The sequence below is a fragment of the Phaethon aethereus genome (assembly GCF_964289735.1).
Source record: "Phaethon aethereus genome assembly, chromosome: 3".
Taxonomy (NCBI): Eukaryota; Metazoa; Chordata; class Aves; order Phaethontiformes; family Phaethontidae; genus Phaethon; species Phaethon aethereus.
Window position 1 is genome coordinate 118,021,739 of NC_138576.1, and position 17,546 is coordinate 118,039,284.

General features: G+C 38.2%; 1 protein-coding gene across 1 annotated transcript; it reads left to right on the top strand.

The window, feature by feature from the left end:
• Window positions 1–192: 192 nt before the first annotated feature.
• MCM8 (minichromosome maintenance 8 homologous recombination repair factor) lies at window positions 193–16,249 on the top strand (the record flags this gene model as incomplete). Its single annotated transcript, XM_081997496.1, has 18 exons — window positions 193–319; window positions 494–568; window positions 1,070–1,152; window positions 1,322–1,471; window positions 2,202–2,305; window positions 4,293–4,491; window positions 4,810–4,895; window positions 6,411–6,562; window positions 8,076–8,274; window positions 9,083–9,113; window positions 9,383–9,523; window positions 10,894–11,035; window positions 11,693–11,888; window positions 12,160–12,373; window positions 13,323–13,532; window positions 14,113–14,189; window positions 14,683–14,872; window positions 16,157–16,249. The coding sequence occupies 18 exons, from the start codon at window positions 193–195 to the stop codon at window positions 16,247–16,249; spliced, it is 2,469 nt and encodes an 822-aa protein (XP_081853622.1).
• Between the last annotated feature and the right edge of the window lie 1,297 nt (window positions 16,250–17,546).

The following is a 17,546-nucleotide window of genomic DNA, read 5'->3' on the forward strand; positions in this document are numbered from 1 at the left end:
ACCTGTGGTAGGGAGAGGAGTCCGGATCTTCCGCAAGGCCTTCGGGGTATCTCAAGGCCTTCTTTCCAGCCCCGCAGGCGAGGTTCCCCTGGAAAATAACCCTAATTTAAATTAAATCTCTTCTGGTAAAAAAATTCTGTCTCTTTAGCTGAGTTTGCTGTCGCGTCCCCAAACTGACGCCTGCGGAGCAAGATGAGTAGGGACCTCAGAGGCAGGGGATGCACCCGGGGAAGAGTCTTTCAGGGGTGGCGAGGAGGATGGCGAAGAGGGTGGCGAGGCAGAGGACAGAAGGGAGAGTGGAGAAGAATGCCTCAGCCTGGTGAGTCAGCTCCTGTGCTCCTGCCTGTTCTGAAGCCATAATGCTTTATCACTGAGGCAGTTATAGCTGTTTGCCTCCCGGTGGTCAAAAGAATCACTGAGAAAACTTGTAAAGTTTTATTATCCACGTTGTTTTAATCACTGCTTTAATTTTTATTTCAATTTTTTATTTTAGTGAGATCTCAACTAGTTCAATCAACGTTGGACCAGTTTATTCCCTATAAGGGCTGGAAACTTTATTTCTCTGAAGGTATTTTTAGACCAAAATTATATGTAGCGATTATTTTATTGTCTTCCCTAGAGCTGTTTATAAGTTGAAGGGATAAGTTCAACAGAAAGCATTTGAAATTAATATTTGTTATATAAAAATGTGAGTACAGTACAGATTTTGGTCTTGTGGCATACTGTAATGTCTGCTGTGGGCTCCTTGGAAAAGATTCTTGACTAGTATAAAATATGATCTTTCTTAAATCTGTTCAATTAGCCTCATAAAACCTACAAGTCTATCAAAGACTGGAATATACATACCTCTGCTGTATTCTTCTTGATTCTATGTGCTTGTCCTATGTCATCTTAGACAAAGTTCTGTTTTATAACAGGTCTTAGAACATTGCTGTAGTACTATAGAGATTACCATCTTGCTCAGTTTTGGAATGCAGAAAAATAATGGAAGAGAAATTGCTAGTTTATGTTTTTGTGAAATTGAATTAATAATTTATGGCCATTACTAATGCAGTGTGTTTCTAATTAGCTTATGCTGACAAGTCTCCTTTTGTCCAGAAGACTCAAGCCTTTGAAAAGTTTTTCATGGAACGCATTGAACTTTATGATAAGGTAAAAGCAAAGCAAAACACCTCCCTCCCACAACCTATTGTTGATATAATAACATTACAAATTTTGTGTATTGTCTCCATCAAAAATAATCTCCATCACAGATATGTTTATGATATGATTTAGATGTTTATAATCTGAAGTGTATTTTATAATGTAAAATACTCCACAGGATGAAATAGAAAGAAAAGGAAGTATTCTTGTGGATTATAAGGAACTGATACAAGACAGAGAATTAACCAAATCAATACCAAATATATCTACTGAATTAAGGGATATGCCTCAGAAAATACTGCACTGTATGGGTCTGGCAATTCATCAGGTAAATATGACATTCTAATATATACAACCATAACCCTCACAATGAAAAAGAATCACTGGGACTTAGAGACAATTATGTTATAAAAAACAAATCTCTATGTTTTTCTTACAGAAATTTACTGCTTATTCAAAACTCGAACTCTTCTAACTGTCCACCATTCCTGTATGGGCTACAAAATAGTGTTTTGAAAATGTTTTGGTCTTGGTGCATTTTACTTATTTGTCATCAAAATAGCTGACTAAAACGAAGTGTAGTTCTAACACTTATTTAACAGGGAGTTCTAATTTCTGTTTTGTTAATGTACTGTGTGTTACATGTGCCGTGTCCCACCTCATGCCACTGGTGGGTGATTGGTGAACAGATTCAGGAATTCCTGGCTCTGTTCAATGTCTCTAAGTAGCATTTCACTGCTTGTTGACAGGCAAGTTCTCAGATGTTTGTGCTTTAGTCAAAATACCACACATTAAGCAGCATTAAAAATTATTATATACCTTTTTTAATTAATTGAAGAAGCAAACACAACAAATGTGTTGATTTTAAATTCCCTTTAAAATGACGTTTAAAACTGTTCTGAAGTAGAACACTGTTTAATGGAGGTCACTGGGCAGCAGAGGGCTCTTTGGATTTCAGCAGCGGGTCCAATTGTAAGGAATGGTAATAAAATTTAATAGCAAATAGCATCAATGTTGCAGGGATTCTGCATCTGTGTCTGCCTTTCTGTTCTGTCTAGGTGCTAACAAAGGACCTTGAAAGACATGCTGCAGAGCTGCAGGTGCAGGAGGGATTACCGCTTGATGGAGAACCTATAATAAATGTGCCTGTCATTCATGCTAGGTAATGGGTGTTGAGTATTTGTTTTGTTTTTGGGAGGATCTGTTTACCTCTTGTCCAATGGTTGTCAGTGTCTGTGTGTGGTGCTGAAGGCTTACTTATTTTATTGAGAGATTTGGCTCTGATGCTAGTTCCAGAAGAACAGTCTACATTTTACTTTTTTTTTTACCATGACAAAGTCTAGACTGTCATTGTGAAGATAAAAGTGAAATGAAACCTGCATATAAGCTGAAGAAACAGCTTATAACTAGAAAAGCTTATAAATAGTAAAGTAACTTACAAGTAGAACTGCTATTCTGTGAAACACATATGGATTAAAAACAGAAATGTATTTAAATTTCTGCTGTTTACTGTAGAAGTTAGGAAGGCATTATGATCTGGCCTTTTCTTAGCAAAAGGCTCGCCTTTGTAAAGAAGTTGATTTGAATGAAGGGTGTGGACCAAAACTACAACTGGTACTATTTATTATTCCTGTATGGATGTTTTGCCAGTGGTGTGTGAGGATGTGGTACTTCATATTAGCTTAAATCTATTAAATGATTACTGGTATGAAAGTGTCAAGAATATTAATTCTAATTAATCAAAATTTAATTTGAAATAATAAGCTGAGTTTACAATAATTCTGAATAATAAGGAATCATAATTACTGTTATCATTTTAAAAATGTGACTTCCTTTTGATTTCTTAACGAAACAAGTCCTTAGCATGATTATTTTTCTTCTTTATCAGAAGTAATAGTGTCTCAAACTTCAGGAGTCTGAGGGGGACTGGGACTATAAGCCCCATTTGAGTTTAAAAATTTTTTTTTAATTCCCTTCTGGTCCTGGCTTGAAATGGGGAAGCAGCATGTTTTGACATGGCAGGTGGATTTAATTTGGGGGGTTGTCACACTATGATATATTTTCAAGTTTTGCATTGTTACAAAATGGCACCGTTTTAATTACACAGTAGAATGTTTAGGAAAAACCTGTGGCCAAACAAAAGGTATATACAAGACCTCATATTCTAAGAGACAGTTATGGACCATTGTCCTGTAGAGGAAAGTATTTAATAAGGCAATAAAATATCATGCTCCTAAAATGCTTTCTGCAGCATAGGGAGGGTTGAATGATGAGATGGTGGTGCTCAGGGTCCTAAGCAGAAGGAGCAGGGAAAACCCTGGATTTCAGGAGCCAGACTCTTCTCGCTGGTGCCCAGTGACAGGACAAGGGACAGCGGGTAAAAATTAAAAGGCTTAAAATTCCATGTGAACACAAGAAAATGCTATTTTACTGTGAGAGAGGTTGTGTAGTCTCCATCTGTGCACGTATTCAAAACTCAGCTGGACATGTCCCTGGGCAACCTGCTCTAGCCGACCCTGCTTGAGTAGGGGGGTTAGACTAGACAATCTCATGAGGTCCATTCCATGATAAATGATTCTGAAGCTTGTTATTCTGAATTATTTGACTAGGTATTCTTTATTGTCCTTAAGGTGCAGTGTGTTGTACCTGATGACAGGTTCTTATGTCCTTGAAATGAAAACTCAGCCTTCCTTTTGGAGCATAGGCATAATAAATCTTTGATCCTTTTATGTTGCAAGTGTAAACTCTGGTCTTAATCTGAAATAATTCAAAGAGTTGGTTATAGATGACTGTACAGTAATTTCTGTGGTGTTGCTAGCCACAGTTGTTTATAGGAAGGAGCTGTCACTATATAAACAAACTGTACAGCTGTTGAGGTATAAACATTTGAGGAATATTAAATGTTATGCTGCTTTCTAGAACAGGAATCAAAGATTATGCCATGGGTCCACAGACAAAATATTTCATTGTTCTGGATTACTGTTCATAACTGGTGTGCAAACTTGTTATTGGGTGTTGGATTTTTTTGTTTGCTTGGGTTTGGTGGTGGGGAATGGGGTTTTTGTTTGGTGTTTTGTGGTTTTTCTTTGGTGGTGTTCTGCATTTAGTATGGTAAGCTTTCAAAATGTTAATGCTTAACTTTTTTGTAGGGTGTACAACTATGATCCACTAACTCAGCTGAAAAATGTTCGGGCCAACTGCTATGGAAAATATATTGCCTTGCGTGGCACTGTTGTGCGTGTCAGTAACATTAAGCCTCTCTGCACTAAGCTAGCTTTTGTATGCAGCACATGTGGAGATGTTCAGGGTGTTCTTCTACCTGACGGGAAGTATACTCTTCCAACTAAGGTAAGTTAAAACCATTTAACTTCATACTTTTTTCTTATCTGTAGTGATTTGACAAAAAGCAGCACCACTGGTGTTTAAAAAAAAAAGTGCTGTATTTGCTCTACCAACTATAAGTCAGAGTTCAGGTGTCTGTGCTTCATACCTCTTCATTAATTATCTATGTGCTAATTTGTAGCCCTAATTTAACTAGCTTTTTTCCTTGAAATTATGTTAAGGAATCACATTGCTTTGCTTTCTTTTTTTTAATACAAATAAGGCAATTTCAAATTATGATTCTAAAACAGGATTGAGAATGAATTAGAGTTACTATTATTACAGTGCCTTGTTCCCGAGTGCCGTGGCCGGTCCTTCACAGCTGACAGAAGCTCTCCTTTAACCACCACAGTAGACTGGCAGTCTGTTAAGTAAGCATGTCTTCCTTTCTGCACAAAAATTGAGGGTAGTCAAAGTGGCAGGATGGCTCATTCCATGCTACACTGTGTAATTTTCATCATCTTACTCTTTCGGCAATGTGTGTATTATATTTGTATCACAAAGAGGTTGTTTTATCTGAGCGCTAGTATACTTCATATATTAAACCTACTCAATATAACAGCTTCTTTGAAATTCCTCCTGCTGTGACTGAGTTCTTTGAGAAATGTTCAGTTTGTGTTCTTTGCAGCTTTTCTCGATCATTTCTGGTTGCATCTATTAGTTAATGATTCCTTTTAATGAGCTGTAAGTCAGTTAGAAAAGCCCCGTTAAATTACATTGGTCAGCTGTGACAGTTGACTTGAATGAACTGAAAGTAAATTTGAGGGTTAAAAATCTTAGTTTGAAGTGATATTGAGTGTCCCCCAGTCCTTGGGGTACCCTCAGTAGAAGGAAAAGAGCGCTGTGCCCGCCCATTCATCTGCTTTCTATGTTTAATGAGCAAGTAGGTATTCCTAAAACTTGAGAGATGTTTGGTATGGGGGAACAAGTTACTGTTTCTACAGAAATTAGCAATGTTAAAGTGTAGGAAGGTGGACAGTGGATCTGTTTTTCATTGCTTCTATCCCACTATGTGCTATCAGTGCTATGACCATCCTACTATTGCCCCATAATATATGTTCAGAAGTGTTTGATGTGTTGTTTCTTGTCCATCCCATTAGCTTACTGCAGTAAGGGTGTCAGCTTGGAAAGAATAGGACTCTGCTTACTTTTCCCCCACTTCTTGTGTTCAGATTCTGTGAAGTTCATGTGCTCTGTATCAAAAGTCTTATTGTGCCAAATAACATCTAAATATGTTTGGGTTCATTAAAGTTGTGTAATAAAAGTCATTTGAAAAAAATCATTAAAAAAAAAAGCGCTGACATTCTTGTCAGCAGCTCTAGAGGGTGCTGTTTATTGGAGCTTAAGAAAAGTTTGACTGAGCTTCAAGTAAAACTATCAGAGTTCCAAAATTGGAACCTTTTAAAGAATTTGTTAGTTGCTAGCCTCTTGCAACTATACGAAGAGTGAGCTACTGTTCTGTTCTGGTCTGAGGAATTTCTTGGGCTTTGCTAGGGTTAAAATACTAATTAAGCATTCATCAGAGCTATAAAGTCTGACCTCTTAATTTTTGTATATGAGGTCCATCTTATTTCACGTACATTAGCACTGATGAGCTTGTTCATGTAGAAATAGAAGATCTGAATTTCAACATTGATTATTTCTAGAGTTCATAGTTATTGTCTTTCTGGGTTTCAGGCATAACGTATACCTATTTATTGAAGTCTGAACTGAAAGTGTTTCTCTAAATTCAGCACTGCTGTTTCTAGTGTTTATCAGGGCATTTCTGCTGTCTCCTTTTTCAGTTTAGAAAGGATTGGTTGGAAGCACACAGCTGCAGATCTTGTATGCTGTAATTGAATTGGAAATGTTATGCAGGGAGTGTATGCTCACCTTGTGTTTTGCAGGGTGCAGGAGCTCATGTCAGATGATCAGCGAGAAGCAGGCCGAATCCCTCGCACAATCGAATGTGAACTGGTTCAAGATCTTGTGGACAGCTGCGTCCCAGGAGATATGGTCACAGTTACAGGGATAGTTAAGGTGTCGAGCACTGAAGAAGGTAAAATACATCATCTGAGAACACCTTTCCTTAGGGTGGGGATTTTTCTGGTGACTACGCAAGATCAACCATCATTCCTCCCTTAATCTGAGCTCTCAAAGTTGTAAATACATTAAGTGTATATTTCTTCAGAAGTTCCCAAAGTTTTATAACAAGGAGTTATTTTAAAAAAAGCCAGAAGCAGCGCTGTCCAAGGGGAGCACTGTCTCTAATGTCCTCTGATAGAGAGGGGGTTTCATAATTATCCAGACACAATTATGGTCCTGAATCTCAAGTGCCAGTCTGACATCTGATGTTTCAGTATGTCAGATGATAGGAAGGCCTTCTCTGGACCACTAATGTAAGCGGGATGTTTATCTCCTAAAGTATTTCTGAGAAATCTTCCTCCTCACTCTTCTTCCCCGCCCCCCCCGGTTCTTCTTCCCCCCCTCTTCTCTTCTTTTTCCCCCTCTTCAAGTGAGGCTGTAATAGAATATATTTGAGAGAACTGCAGTACTGATTTACTGTGATACCACATTCTCTTACTTCTCAGTAACCATTGGAGCATATAGAAAATTATTAATTATTAAGCTACATGTTTAATTCTTCTGCACAATGGATTTTTTCCTCTAAATATTGAATGGAAACATTTTATATTCAACTTATATTGGACTACAATAATGCAATAAAAAAAAAAAATCCAAAAACTTAATTTATTCTGGGAGAAAAGTCCCTATACACATATACCCTCCTAATCCAGCAAAAGACTTTATTGTGTACCTAAATGGAAAGAACTTACAGAACAAATGTAACTAGAAACTTATTTTGCATCAATTTTTGAAAATGTAGATATTCAGTTACATACCTATGAACATTTTGCACATGACTGTTGTTGTGGTTTAACCCTCCAGGCAGCTAAACACCACACAGCTGTTCAGTCACTCCTTCCCCACCCCAGTGGCATGGGGGGACAGAATTGGGGGGGGGGGGAGTTGGGGAAGTAAAATTCATGGATTAAGGTAAAGACATTTTAATAGGACAGAAAAAGAAGGGAAAAAAAATTATAAAAGGATATACCAAATAAGAGATGCACAATGCAATTGCCCACCACCTAACCCATGCCCAGTTAGTTCCTGAGCAGCAGCTCTCCCTAGCCAACTCTCCCAGCTTATACACTGCGTGGGACACTGTATGTTATGGAATTATCCCTTTGGTCATCCTTGGTCAGCTGTCGTGGCTCTGACACCTCCCAGTTTCCTGTGCAGCCCCCACCTTCTTGCTGGCAGGCCAGCATGAGAAGCTAGACAGTCCTTGACTGCTTAGCAACAACTGAAAACATCAGTATGTTATCAACATTATTTTCATCCCAAATCCAAAACACAGCACTATACCAGCTATCAGGAAGAAAATTAACTCTACCCCAGTTGAAACCAGGACACCTGTACTTCATATTTCTTAATTACCCTATGCCATTTGTAAATAACATCAGTACTTGCTATAAAAAATATTCCTTCATCCTTTCTCAATCTAACAGGAGCATCTAAAAATAAGAATGACAAGTGTATGTTCTTGTTGTACATTGAGGCAAATTCTGTCAGCAACAGTAAAGGACAAAAACCAAAGAATTTTGATGATGAGACTTTTCAAAGATCATTCATGGAGTTTTCACTTAAAGACCTCTATGCTGTTCAAGAAATACAAGCTGAGGAAAATCTGTTGAGGCTCATTGTGAAGTAAGTTGTGTTAGACCTAGACTTGGTCTAGGATTAGACTTCTGAATCGGCATGACCAACATCAGAGAAAAGTGACAGCTAATCTTAAAGCTATGAAATGTCTAAGGCTCATGCAATAGATACCATAGAGATTTAACAAACTTTAGTGGGTGAGGGGCTTGGGAGGAAGTCAATGTATTGCAGTGAGGATGTTAGGACTCTGGGAGGGATTTAAGGGTACAGGGAAGTTAAGAGTGTTTCAGTTCAACCCTGAAACAGAAAGCCATGGTTAAAAAAGGCAATTAATTAATTTTGCTCCTCGCTGAGCAAATTCAACTCACAAGCACTATTTTGTTTTCTGCTCTGCTTTTCTACAGCAGAGGTAAGAGGTGCAAGAACTGAGCAGAGGGTATGAAAGACCCTCAGTTCAGGCTGAGAAGTAATCTTCTATTTGGGGTGTCCCTTGGGTCCTCCCAGTGGAGTCAAAGAATATGAAACTAGCACCTTTAAAAGGAGGGCTACAGTTACTTGATAAAGATAAGAATGAGTGCAGAAGCCACCGGGAAAATGGTTCTCCTCTGTGTTTTTGCCAACTGAAATGAAAGGCTTTTCTTATCGTTTCAAGAGTATCTGGTTATCTGAAAATTTCAAGAAATTTGATGCTGCTTTTACATTTAAATTGCTTCTGTTGTAAACTCAGCAACAAATAAACAAAATATTTATAAATATATAAAAGTATTCTATGACAAGGGAGACGGAGCAAGTGATTATTTAACAGTAATGCAAGATTTATATTCCACTTATGTTACAATGTTCTTTGTTTTTTCAGCTCTCTTTGTCCTGCAATCTATGGCCATGAGGTAAGTAATTTAACAGCTCTGCTTGCAACTTCAGTTTGAAATGTTTATGCCACAGTAAACTCCTAAAGGATTTATAAACCTTCCCTGGGGTGGGAGGAAGAGTGTGGGGACTGTATTTACAGGTGATTGTGACTTTCAGTGACGGTGGCAGCCTTATACCCTTAAGTTGAGCCATCCAGAAGGAAAGGGCTATTACAGCCAGTTCTAGGGAACTGCCAGTATTAGTCACCATGATCAAACTCTATTAGTGTTGGTATGTACCACTACAGATTGTAAAGGCAGGTTTGGCCCTGGCATTATTTGGAGGATGTCAGAAGTTTGTAGATGACAAGAACAGAATCCCAGTGCGAGGAGATCCACATGTTCTGGTCGTTGGAGATCCAGGATTAGGAAAAAGTCAAATGTTGCAGGTATGGGTTGATTTATTTCTATTTACTTGATTATATTTTTCTCTAATTCCTTGTTATCTTGACTTCTTGTAAGCATGGTAGGATAGCTGTGCTAAAACCAAAGGCCTGGCTGGAGCTATCTTTTCATGTAGGATGCCTCAAATATAGGGTAGTACCCAAAGGGGTCCCCTGCTGCCCTCTCCTTCCAGGGAGCCTTGCAGAAGGGATCCAGCCTGTTAAAACACTTATCAGAGCAGGTATATTTGGTCAAGCCTGTGGACTTTCAAGTATAGGCTTGCTGTCCTGCCCTTATATATATATTTTTTTTTTTTCCACCAACTCTGTTACCAGGTGAGGAGTTTCACTCCTTACTATCTTCATTTAGCTGATCCATTGTCAAATAAAATAAGTACAACTCTTGGAACTAAGGCAACTTTAAATACTATGTCACTCACCTTCTGTGAGGTTTACCTCCATTCTATTACCCTATTTCTATGTTTCTAGCACAGATCTTGGATTTTTGGGAACGGGACCTGGTGCTGCATTTGGGGCTTGGGTCTGTGACAGAATCGGATAGTAGTAAGACTTTTTTGTCTTAAACTGAATGGTTTTAAAGTTCCATGTCTCTTCCCATGGTTACTGTGAAGTGAAAGACAGACAGACAGGAGAGAACCAAAGCTGTGTAGAAGCCTGTTTTTTTTGGTTGGTTGTTGTTTTTTTAATTCAGTACACTCTACCTGTCACATATCTGGTACTGAACAAATATGCTTTGGGTGTTATCCTTTAAATAAAAAATAAGCACCTGTAACTATAGAGATTTACAGTTATAACTGTATTCTAGGCAAATTTAACTCCAACACGTCTGTGTTCAAGCTTACCATACTTTGCTTTTCTAGTTCATATTTCAAATTGTTAGCTGCTTTCTGGATAGTAGAAACACAGATAAGACTAGGACTGTCCTTTATCCCCTAGCTGTGGAGAGAACTCTGCATGCTTCCTCTGAAGCAGCTTGTGTTGGGCACCAGGACAAGATATTAGTCTCAATAGACCTTGGCGTCTGAAGATACAGAAATCATATATCTGCAATTCTATGGCAGATAGTGTGTTCCCAAGTATTTCAACATACTTTGAAATGTAAATGCTGTGCCCGAAGCCTTAGTAGTTTTGATAACACAGTAGACATGGCTGTGTGGCAAGTGTTTGTGACCAAAGTTATTCCTACTGTTTTGCAGAAGTATGTCTCCTGGGGTTGCAAGGAGTTTTAACTTTACTGTTGGGACATGTTAAGCAAAAAGAAACAAATTTGGTTTTGTTTCAAATTGTTTCTCTAGAATTAGGCTTATGAAATTCTTTATGTTGGGGTGGGGAAAAAGTATGTTTTTCTCTTCTAGGCCGTGTGTAATGTTGCTCCTCGAGGTGTGTATGTTTGTGGTAATACTTCCACCAGCTCTGGCCTGACTGTTACTCTGTCTAGAGATGGCGCTTCTGGAGATTTTGCCTTGGAAGCTGGTGCTTTAGTGCTTGGAGATCAAGGTAACATGTGTAATAGTACAGGTTTTGTATGAGCAAATATGGAGGGGTGTGTGTGCTGCTGAGTCTAAGGTTAACTACAGTGCTTGCACAATTGTGGACTAAAAATGTAAATTCAAAGTATGATATTGGCTTTCCACGTCTTGGGAATTTCTGAGCTTCTCCAGTGACTTCTCTGGAGGTGGCTCCTGTTTCCTAGGGGTTAGGATGTGGAGGAAACTGGAGTTCTGCAATTCACATACCAGCCTTATTTAATGTGTCAAAGAACTAGGATTTCCTTGTTGAGAAATCTCTGACCTGATGGCAGCTACTGGATTCTTACTGTTTTTGAAAAATAGCTGGCTTATGAGATTTGTCGTCTATTTCTATTTTTTAAAAAGCTTGTTTTGTCATCTCAATGTGTAATCAAGACACTGCTTCCACAAGCCAGGCCAACTTTATAATGGTTCAGCTGCAGCAGCATGAAATGAAAACAAACCTTGCTGAAATGGAGACTTGCTCTGAATGTCTCCTGCAGTCCCTAAGATGTTAGGTTGGCCTTCTGATGTATTGTAACATACAACCTATCAGGTTGTACAATCAGCACTGGATTGTAGCATACACTTGTCCATCAGTTAATTGTTTTCTAATATGTCTTTATCTTGTGTTGATTGCTTCCAGGTATTTGTGGAATAGATGAATTTGATAAGATGGGAAACCAACATCAAGCTTTGTTGGAAGCCATGGAACAGCAAAGTATCAGCCTTGCCAAGGCTGGCATTGTTTGCAGTTTGCCAGCTCGGACATCCATTGTTGCTGCAGCAAACCCAGTTGGAGGACATTATAACAAAGCCAAAACAGTGTCTGAGAACTTAAAGTGAGCATTTTCTGAAATGCTGCTTATATAGTTCACATTCAAGAGTAGGTGCTTCTGGCAGTTTTGTAGTTTGCAATTGCTTTCTTGTTTCCTGGAGCTTGAACACAAACTTACTCTAATAATTTTTCGTGGCTCTTGAGAGAGAAATTACTGTTCTATTTGATTGAGAATGAATAGGACAGGATTTTTAAAGTGTCTTTGGAGTGGAGCAGAGTTGCTTTAATTTTTCCACTTCTTTGAGTACTGTGTGGTTTTCTTGTCTTTACTCTAGAATGGGGAGTGCTTTACTGTCGAGGTTTGATTTAGTTTTCATTTTGCTGGACACCCCAAATGAAGATCATGATCACTTGCTGTCTGAGCACGTGATGGCAATCCGAGCTGGAAAGCAGGCAGCATGCAGCAGTGCTGTTGTGACTCGTACCAACACACAGGATCGCTCTGTTCTCGAAGTTGTTTCAGATCGACCTCTGCTTGAAAGACTAAAGGTAGGACTTGTCCTGTGACTCCCTATGCACCTTCCTGTGGTGTTCCTTGCATTGGGACCTGTTAACCCATACCTGCTGGATGTCCTCAGTTTCCCGCTCCCATTCTTCTCATGATAATTGGCTTTAATTCAAAGAGGAAGCATTTAAGGCTCTGGCCACCAGTTTCTACCAATTGTATGTTGTAGCTAACATTACCTGACCTGCTGGAGCTGCTAAAGATGTGTCTCAAGCCATCTTTATCTCCACACAGAAGTAAATTTATTAGCTGAGCTGTTTTTTTTTTTTTTGGTTGCTGTAGTGAGAAGACACTTGCCATGAGATGCTCTAAAGCAAAGATGGCGTGCTAGCTTTCAATAGCTACAGAACTAGACTGGATGTAATAATTGGATAAAACACAATGTGTTATGAAGTATTGAATCCAAATAAAACAGTGTGTAAACAAATCCTTGGGCATCTGCAATTCATAACAGATTTGGGGATTACAGGAGAGGAAGCATATTTCTTATTAAACTTAAGTGATCAGTTTGAGGGCTGATATTGTCAAATGCCGGGTCTCGGGAGGAATATCTCCTACTGGAGCTAAACACATGTACTTTTGGAAATGGAATGTCAGTAGTGATGGTTTAATCTTCTGTGGAGATATAACAATTGGGAAATCGGATTTTCTCTTCTTGAGAAAGAATTCTTGACATAGTTGATTCATATTTGGCACTTTCTTATTGCAAATGAGAAGCTTCAGCTGCTTTTTCTGAAATGGCCAAGTGTGTTTAATTACATGTCTAAGCATAGTGTATGGACTTTTTAAGTACACAGTTCATATAGAAAGTGCTAAAGCCCTTGCAGTGAAGGTGTCACCAGATAAAGCATAGAAGATGAAGATTTTATGGTAAAACTTCTATTGTATAGAGTTCTGACAGATAGAAATCCAAGCTCTTTGTAATTGGGTTAGATCTTACCGGGAGAAAACTTTGATGCCATTCCACATCAGCTGCTGAGGAAGTACGTCGGATATGCTCGGCAGTACGTTCACCCACACTTATCTCCAGAAGCTGCTCAGGTCCTCCAGGAATTCTACCTTGAGCTCCGGAAACAGAACCAAGGAGCAGACAGCACACCAATCACCACGAGGCAGCTAGAGTCACTGATTCGACTTACTGAGGTAAACTCAAGGTGTAATACTTAAGGGATTGAAAGCAAAGAGATTATTCCTAAACTAGTACCGATATCCTATAATTTTTGACAGCTTCTTCACAGCCATAGTTGTGTTGGTTTTTTTTTAAAAAAAAAAAAGGTCATAATTCCAGAGACTTACAAATGCTTAAGAGCTACTTTGCTTAAAGCCTCTTATAAAATAAAACACCCTTAAGGGAGTGGAAAGAGAATCTATCACATTCTCACAAAAGGAGAAAAAGTAGGTGCAGACGGGGACAAGCTGCTGCCCATCTTGAACTTAAACTGCTACTGTTTTCCCTAACACTATGCCTTAATAACACTATTTGTGATCTGCTGCTTCCCAAGAATGCACTGTTAAAAAGCAAATAAACTTGAAGCTACAGTGTAATAATGTAAGTATGCAGGAGGTGGCACTGGAACACTATCGGAAAAATAGAAGAATCTTCCTTTAAGTCCTGTATGCTCAGGTTCCAGCTCTGCTTGTTGTAGGGCAAATTGTAGCCTTTTTTCATGTCAGCTACAATATATCTTAAATATAACTTTGTGGTTTTTTCTTCCATTTTAAGGCACGATCAAGGCTGGAATTAAGGGAGAAATCTACAAAGGAAGATGCTGAGGATGTAATAGAAATAATGAAATATAGGTAATACACACTGCTTTAAATAAAGTATCACAGTGCTATTCATTCAAAACTTTTTTTTTAAATACAGATATGCAAACACAGTGAAGAAATTACTTTATCAGGTTTAGACCTACTGATACTACTACTCAGATTTGTTAGCTCTTTAAAAACTGACAGCAGCCCTAATTTGAATACCATTGCTTAGGCAATAGAGTTGTATCATTGTAGCAGTTATGTATACTAGTGCACAGTAACTTAGACATGAGGTGCTGCCAAAGGTTTTTCTCTTGTGTGATTGTTCTCTGTTGTTGCAGTCGAACAATTTAAGTTCAAGTGATTTGGACAGATGCTTAGTCTAGGTTCCCTAGATAATGATGTTCTTAGTAAGGAATGGTTTCTTATGTGGCTTTGAGAACTTAGTTTCTCAAGCAGTTATGTTTCAGGAAGCAAATTCATGTACTCTTGCTTTTGTCTCCTGTTGATTGTTTTGGGTTTTTTTCAAATGTATTTTTAGCATGCTAGGAACCTACTCTGATGAGTTTGGAAAACTGGACTTTGAACGTTCACAGCATGGATCTGGGATGAGCAATCGGTCACAAGCAAAAAAATTTGTTTCTGCCCTTAACAGTATTGCAGAGAGAACTTACAATAATCTCTTTGACTTGCAACAGCTTCGACAAATTGCAAAGGAGCTACAAATACGAGTAAGTTTTTGGAAATGAAGCATTTCTTCAACAACAAACTGCAAGACCAGTCAAAATTATTTATTGCAAAATGGAAATTGGAGAAGGCACATGTATCGTGTGCGCCTCCGAAATCAACAGAAATAAGCAGTGTTTGCTGCTTTTAGGCTGAATATTCTTCCTGAATTGCCTTTGTTTGTAAACTTGACTAATCTTACTAGCTGTTTGACAGAAACAACTCCTTGCATTAGGAAGGGTTGGTTCTGCTTCTGAAGCTGGTCTTCAAGAAGGTCCTGTTTTGTTTCATGAAAGGCAATTTTGGTTTCAGTATACTTTACTTCCTCTGGCTCCCCAAGGGACACACCTATTTTAATTCCCAAATTTAGACTGTTGTGGTGTCCATGGTCTATGTCAACAGAGCAGTGATGTTTCTGCTTGGCCTTCTCTGGCCAAAGTATGCCTTTTGAGTTTTCATTCCTGCTTCAAGTGTCCTAATATTGTAACTTGATAGGAACAGCATGTAGGACAGATGGCCACAGATGTGTTTTATCCCGTAATTGGTTTGCATTCCATACGAGGGGGGCACTTCAGCCAAACAAAGATATCGATAGCTAATTCTACTTTTTGCTTCATGATAAAAAGGTTTTACAGTTAAATGCCAATTCAAAACTTAAAACTGGATTTCAGGTGTAACAACTGAAAAGTGGTGACGATTAATTTTGCTTTATGGGACTTATTATGGGCAATAATGCTGTTCTTTCTATTACCTACTTCGGCCTCCTAGGGCGAGATAGCTTCAGTCTCCAAACTTGTTCAAATATTGACTGTGCATAATCCTGTCCGAGAGAACATGTTATTGCCAGCTCTCTTATTGCATGATCATTCATTCATTCAGAGACTAGTTATCTATAGCTAATTCAATTAATTCTAATTTTCTCTTTATATATAGAATTTTTTGCCCATTTGCAGTTCTATACCTGTAACAAATACTTGGAAATCAGTGAGAGTTGTTGAAATTGTAGAAATAGGACTTTTCTTTAGTAGATACTTGTGTTTCAGAGCTTAGATTTATACATACGTTACTCTGTATATTTTCTGTATGCCATAAAGTGTGTAAGTAAAGCTCAAAAGGGTGCAACTGACTGTATGCCACCTCCTAGTAGGTCAGATGTTTGCTAAGGAACTAACCTATTTTTAGCTCACTTTATTTCACGAAGTTCTTTCAAACTGTTTACGTTGCTTTAGATACATTAGAAGAATGACTTTTTGATATTTATTTTTGTCTGTCTTTTTTCCTTTTCCCAGGTATCCGATTTCGAAAGCTTTATTGGATCCCTAAATGATCAGGGTTATCTTTTGAAAAAAGGTTCAAGAGTTTATCAGCTTCAGACTATGTGAAAAGGGTCACTGTGGTAAACTTTCTCGAGACATAATCATTCTATCTGGAATAGACTGATGGACCTGCAGCAATAAAGCATGCTGAACCACAGCCTACCGTGGTGGTCAATGTGCTGCTGGCACTGTTGCTTACCAAAGTGTGAGATTCCCTTTCGGAAACTAGCAGTGCCCACAGGCTTGCTTTAAGCTGCCCTAGGACAAATGGATCCGTGGCATTGCTGCTTGACTCATCCTATAGGTCTGCTAGCCCGAAGCGGCTAGTCTTACCCCCCCGTAAGATCAGCATGTGCTTCATCATCCTTGAGGAGTGGAAAATGGTATTTTACATTGACATCACACAGTGCAATAACAGATTTTACTTCTAAACTTAGTGATGTTGGACCCACAAATTTAAACCCAGAAATCTTTCATGAGAAGATGATGAATTGTGTTTTTTAGCGTTGTAGTTCATTTGAGGAATAATTTTAAAGTACAGAAATGTTTTTACTAAAAAGTTGGGAACCTTCAGGTTGAGACAACACAGTTTTGTAGCCGTAAGAGTGATACCTTATTGAAACTGACTTAATTTTCTGCTTTGCAGCTCTGTATTTATTGTTCTTTGTAGCTGAGATTTTATTTGAAATGCAAGTCTGATTTAAGAAAATATCCTCATTACAATATTTAATTTGTAAAACAGGAATTGATTTTATTTATGTCTTTCATTAAACTCTATATATGAGAAACCTGTGATTTGTTCAGGAGCGTTATAGAGTAACAGTGAACACTGCTGTGGGTGTTAGTGGCCATTACAAGATATGTAACATGAACATGTTATGTCTGTTTTGGTGTAACTCTGTTCCTGCTACAGAAGAATGTGTTCTGCAAGTGTAAAATGCTGAATGTTTCCAGACTTAAGAAATCAGAATCATGCTCTAGTGCAATAAAATGGCAGATAATAAGCTTTCAGTGCAGGCATTTGGAAAACAAATTTAAAAAAAAAATAACTGAAGAATGCATTGCCTATACTTCTGTTCTTCTGTTTTCCCTCTCTTATTTCTAACGTAACATATGTTATGTAACATAAATTTGTAAGTCAAGAAAATAAGTTTCATTATTTCTGCTTTTTTTTTTTTTAAGTGGCAGCATCCTTCCACAGCCCTTTTGAATGAAAATACAGTAAGGCTTTTACAGCTTTCAAAGAACCTGTTAAACTGCTTAATACTTTTCACACTAATACCTTAGTGTGAAACTACTTCAATATACTTGAAATTGAAAACTAAGTTGAAGGATGAGATGCTTAAGAGAAAACTAAGAAATT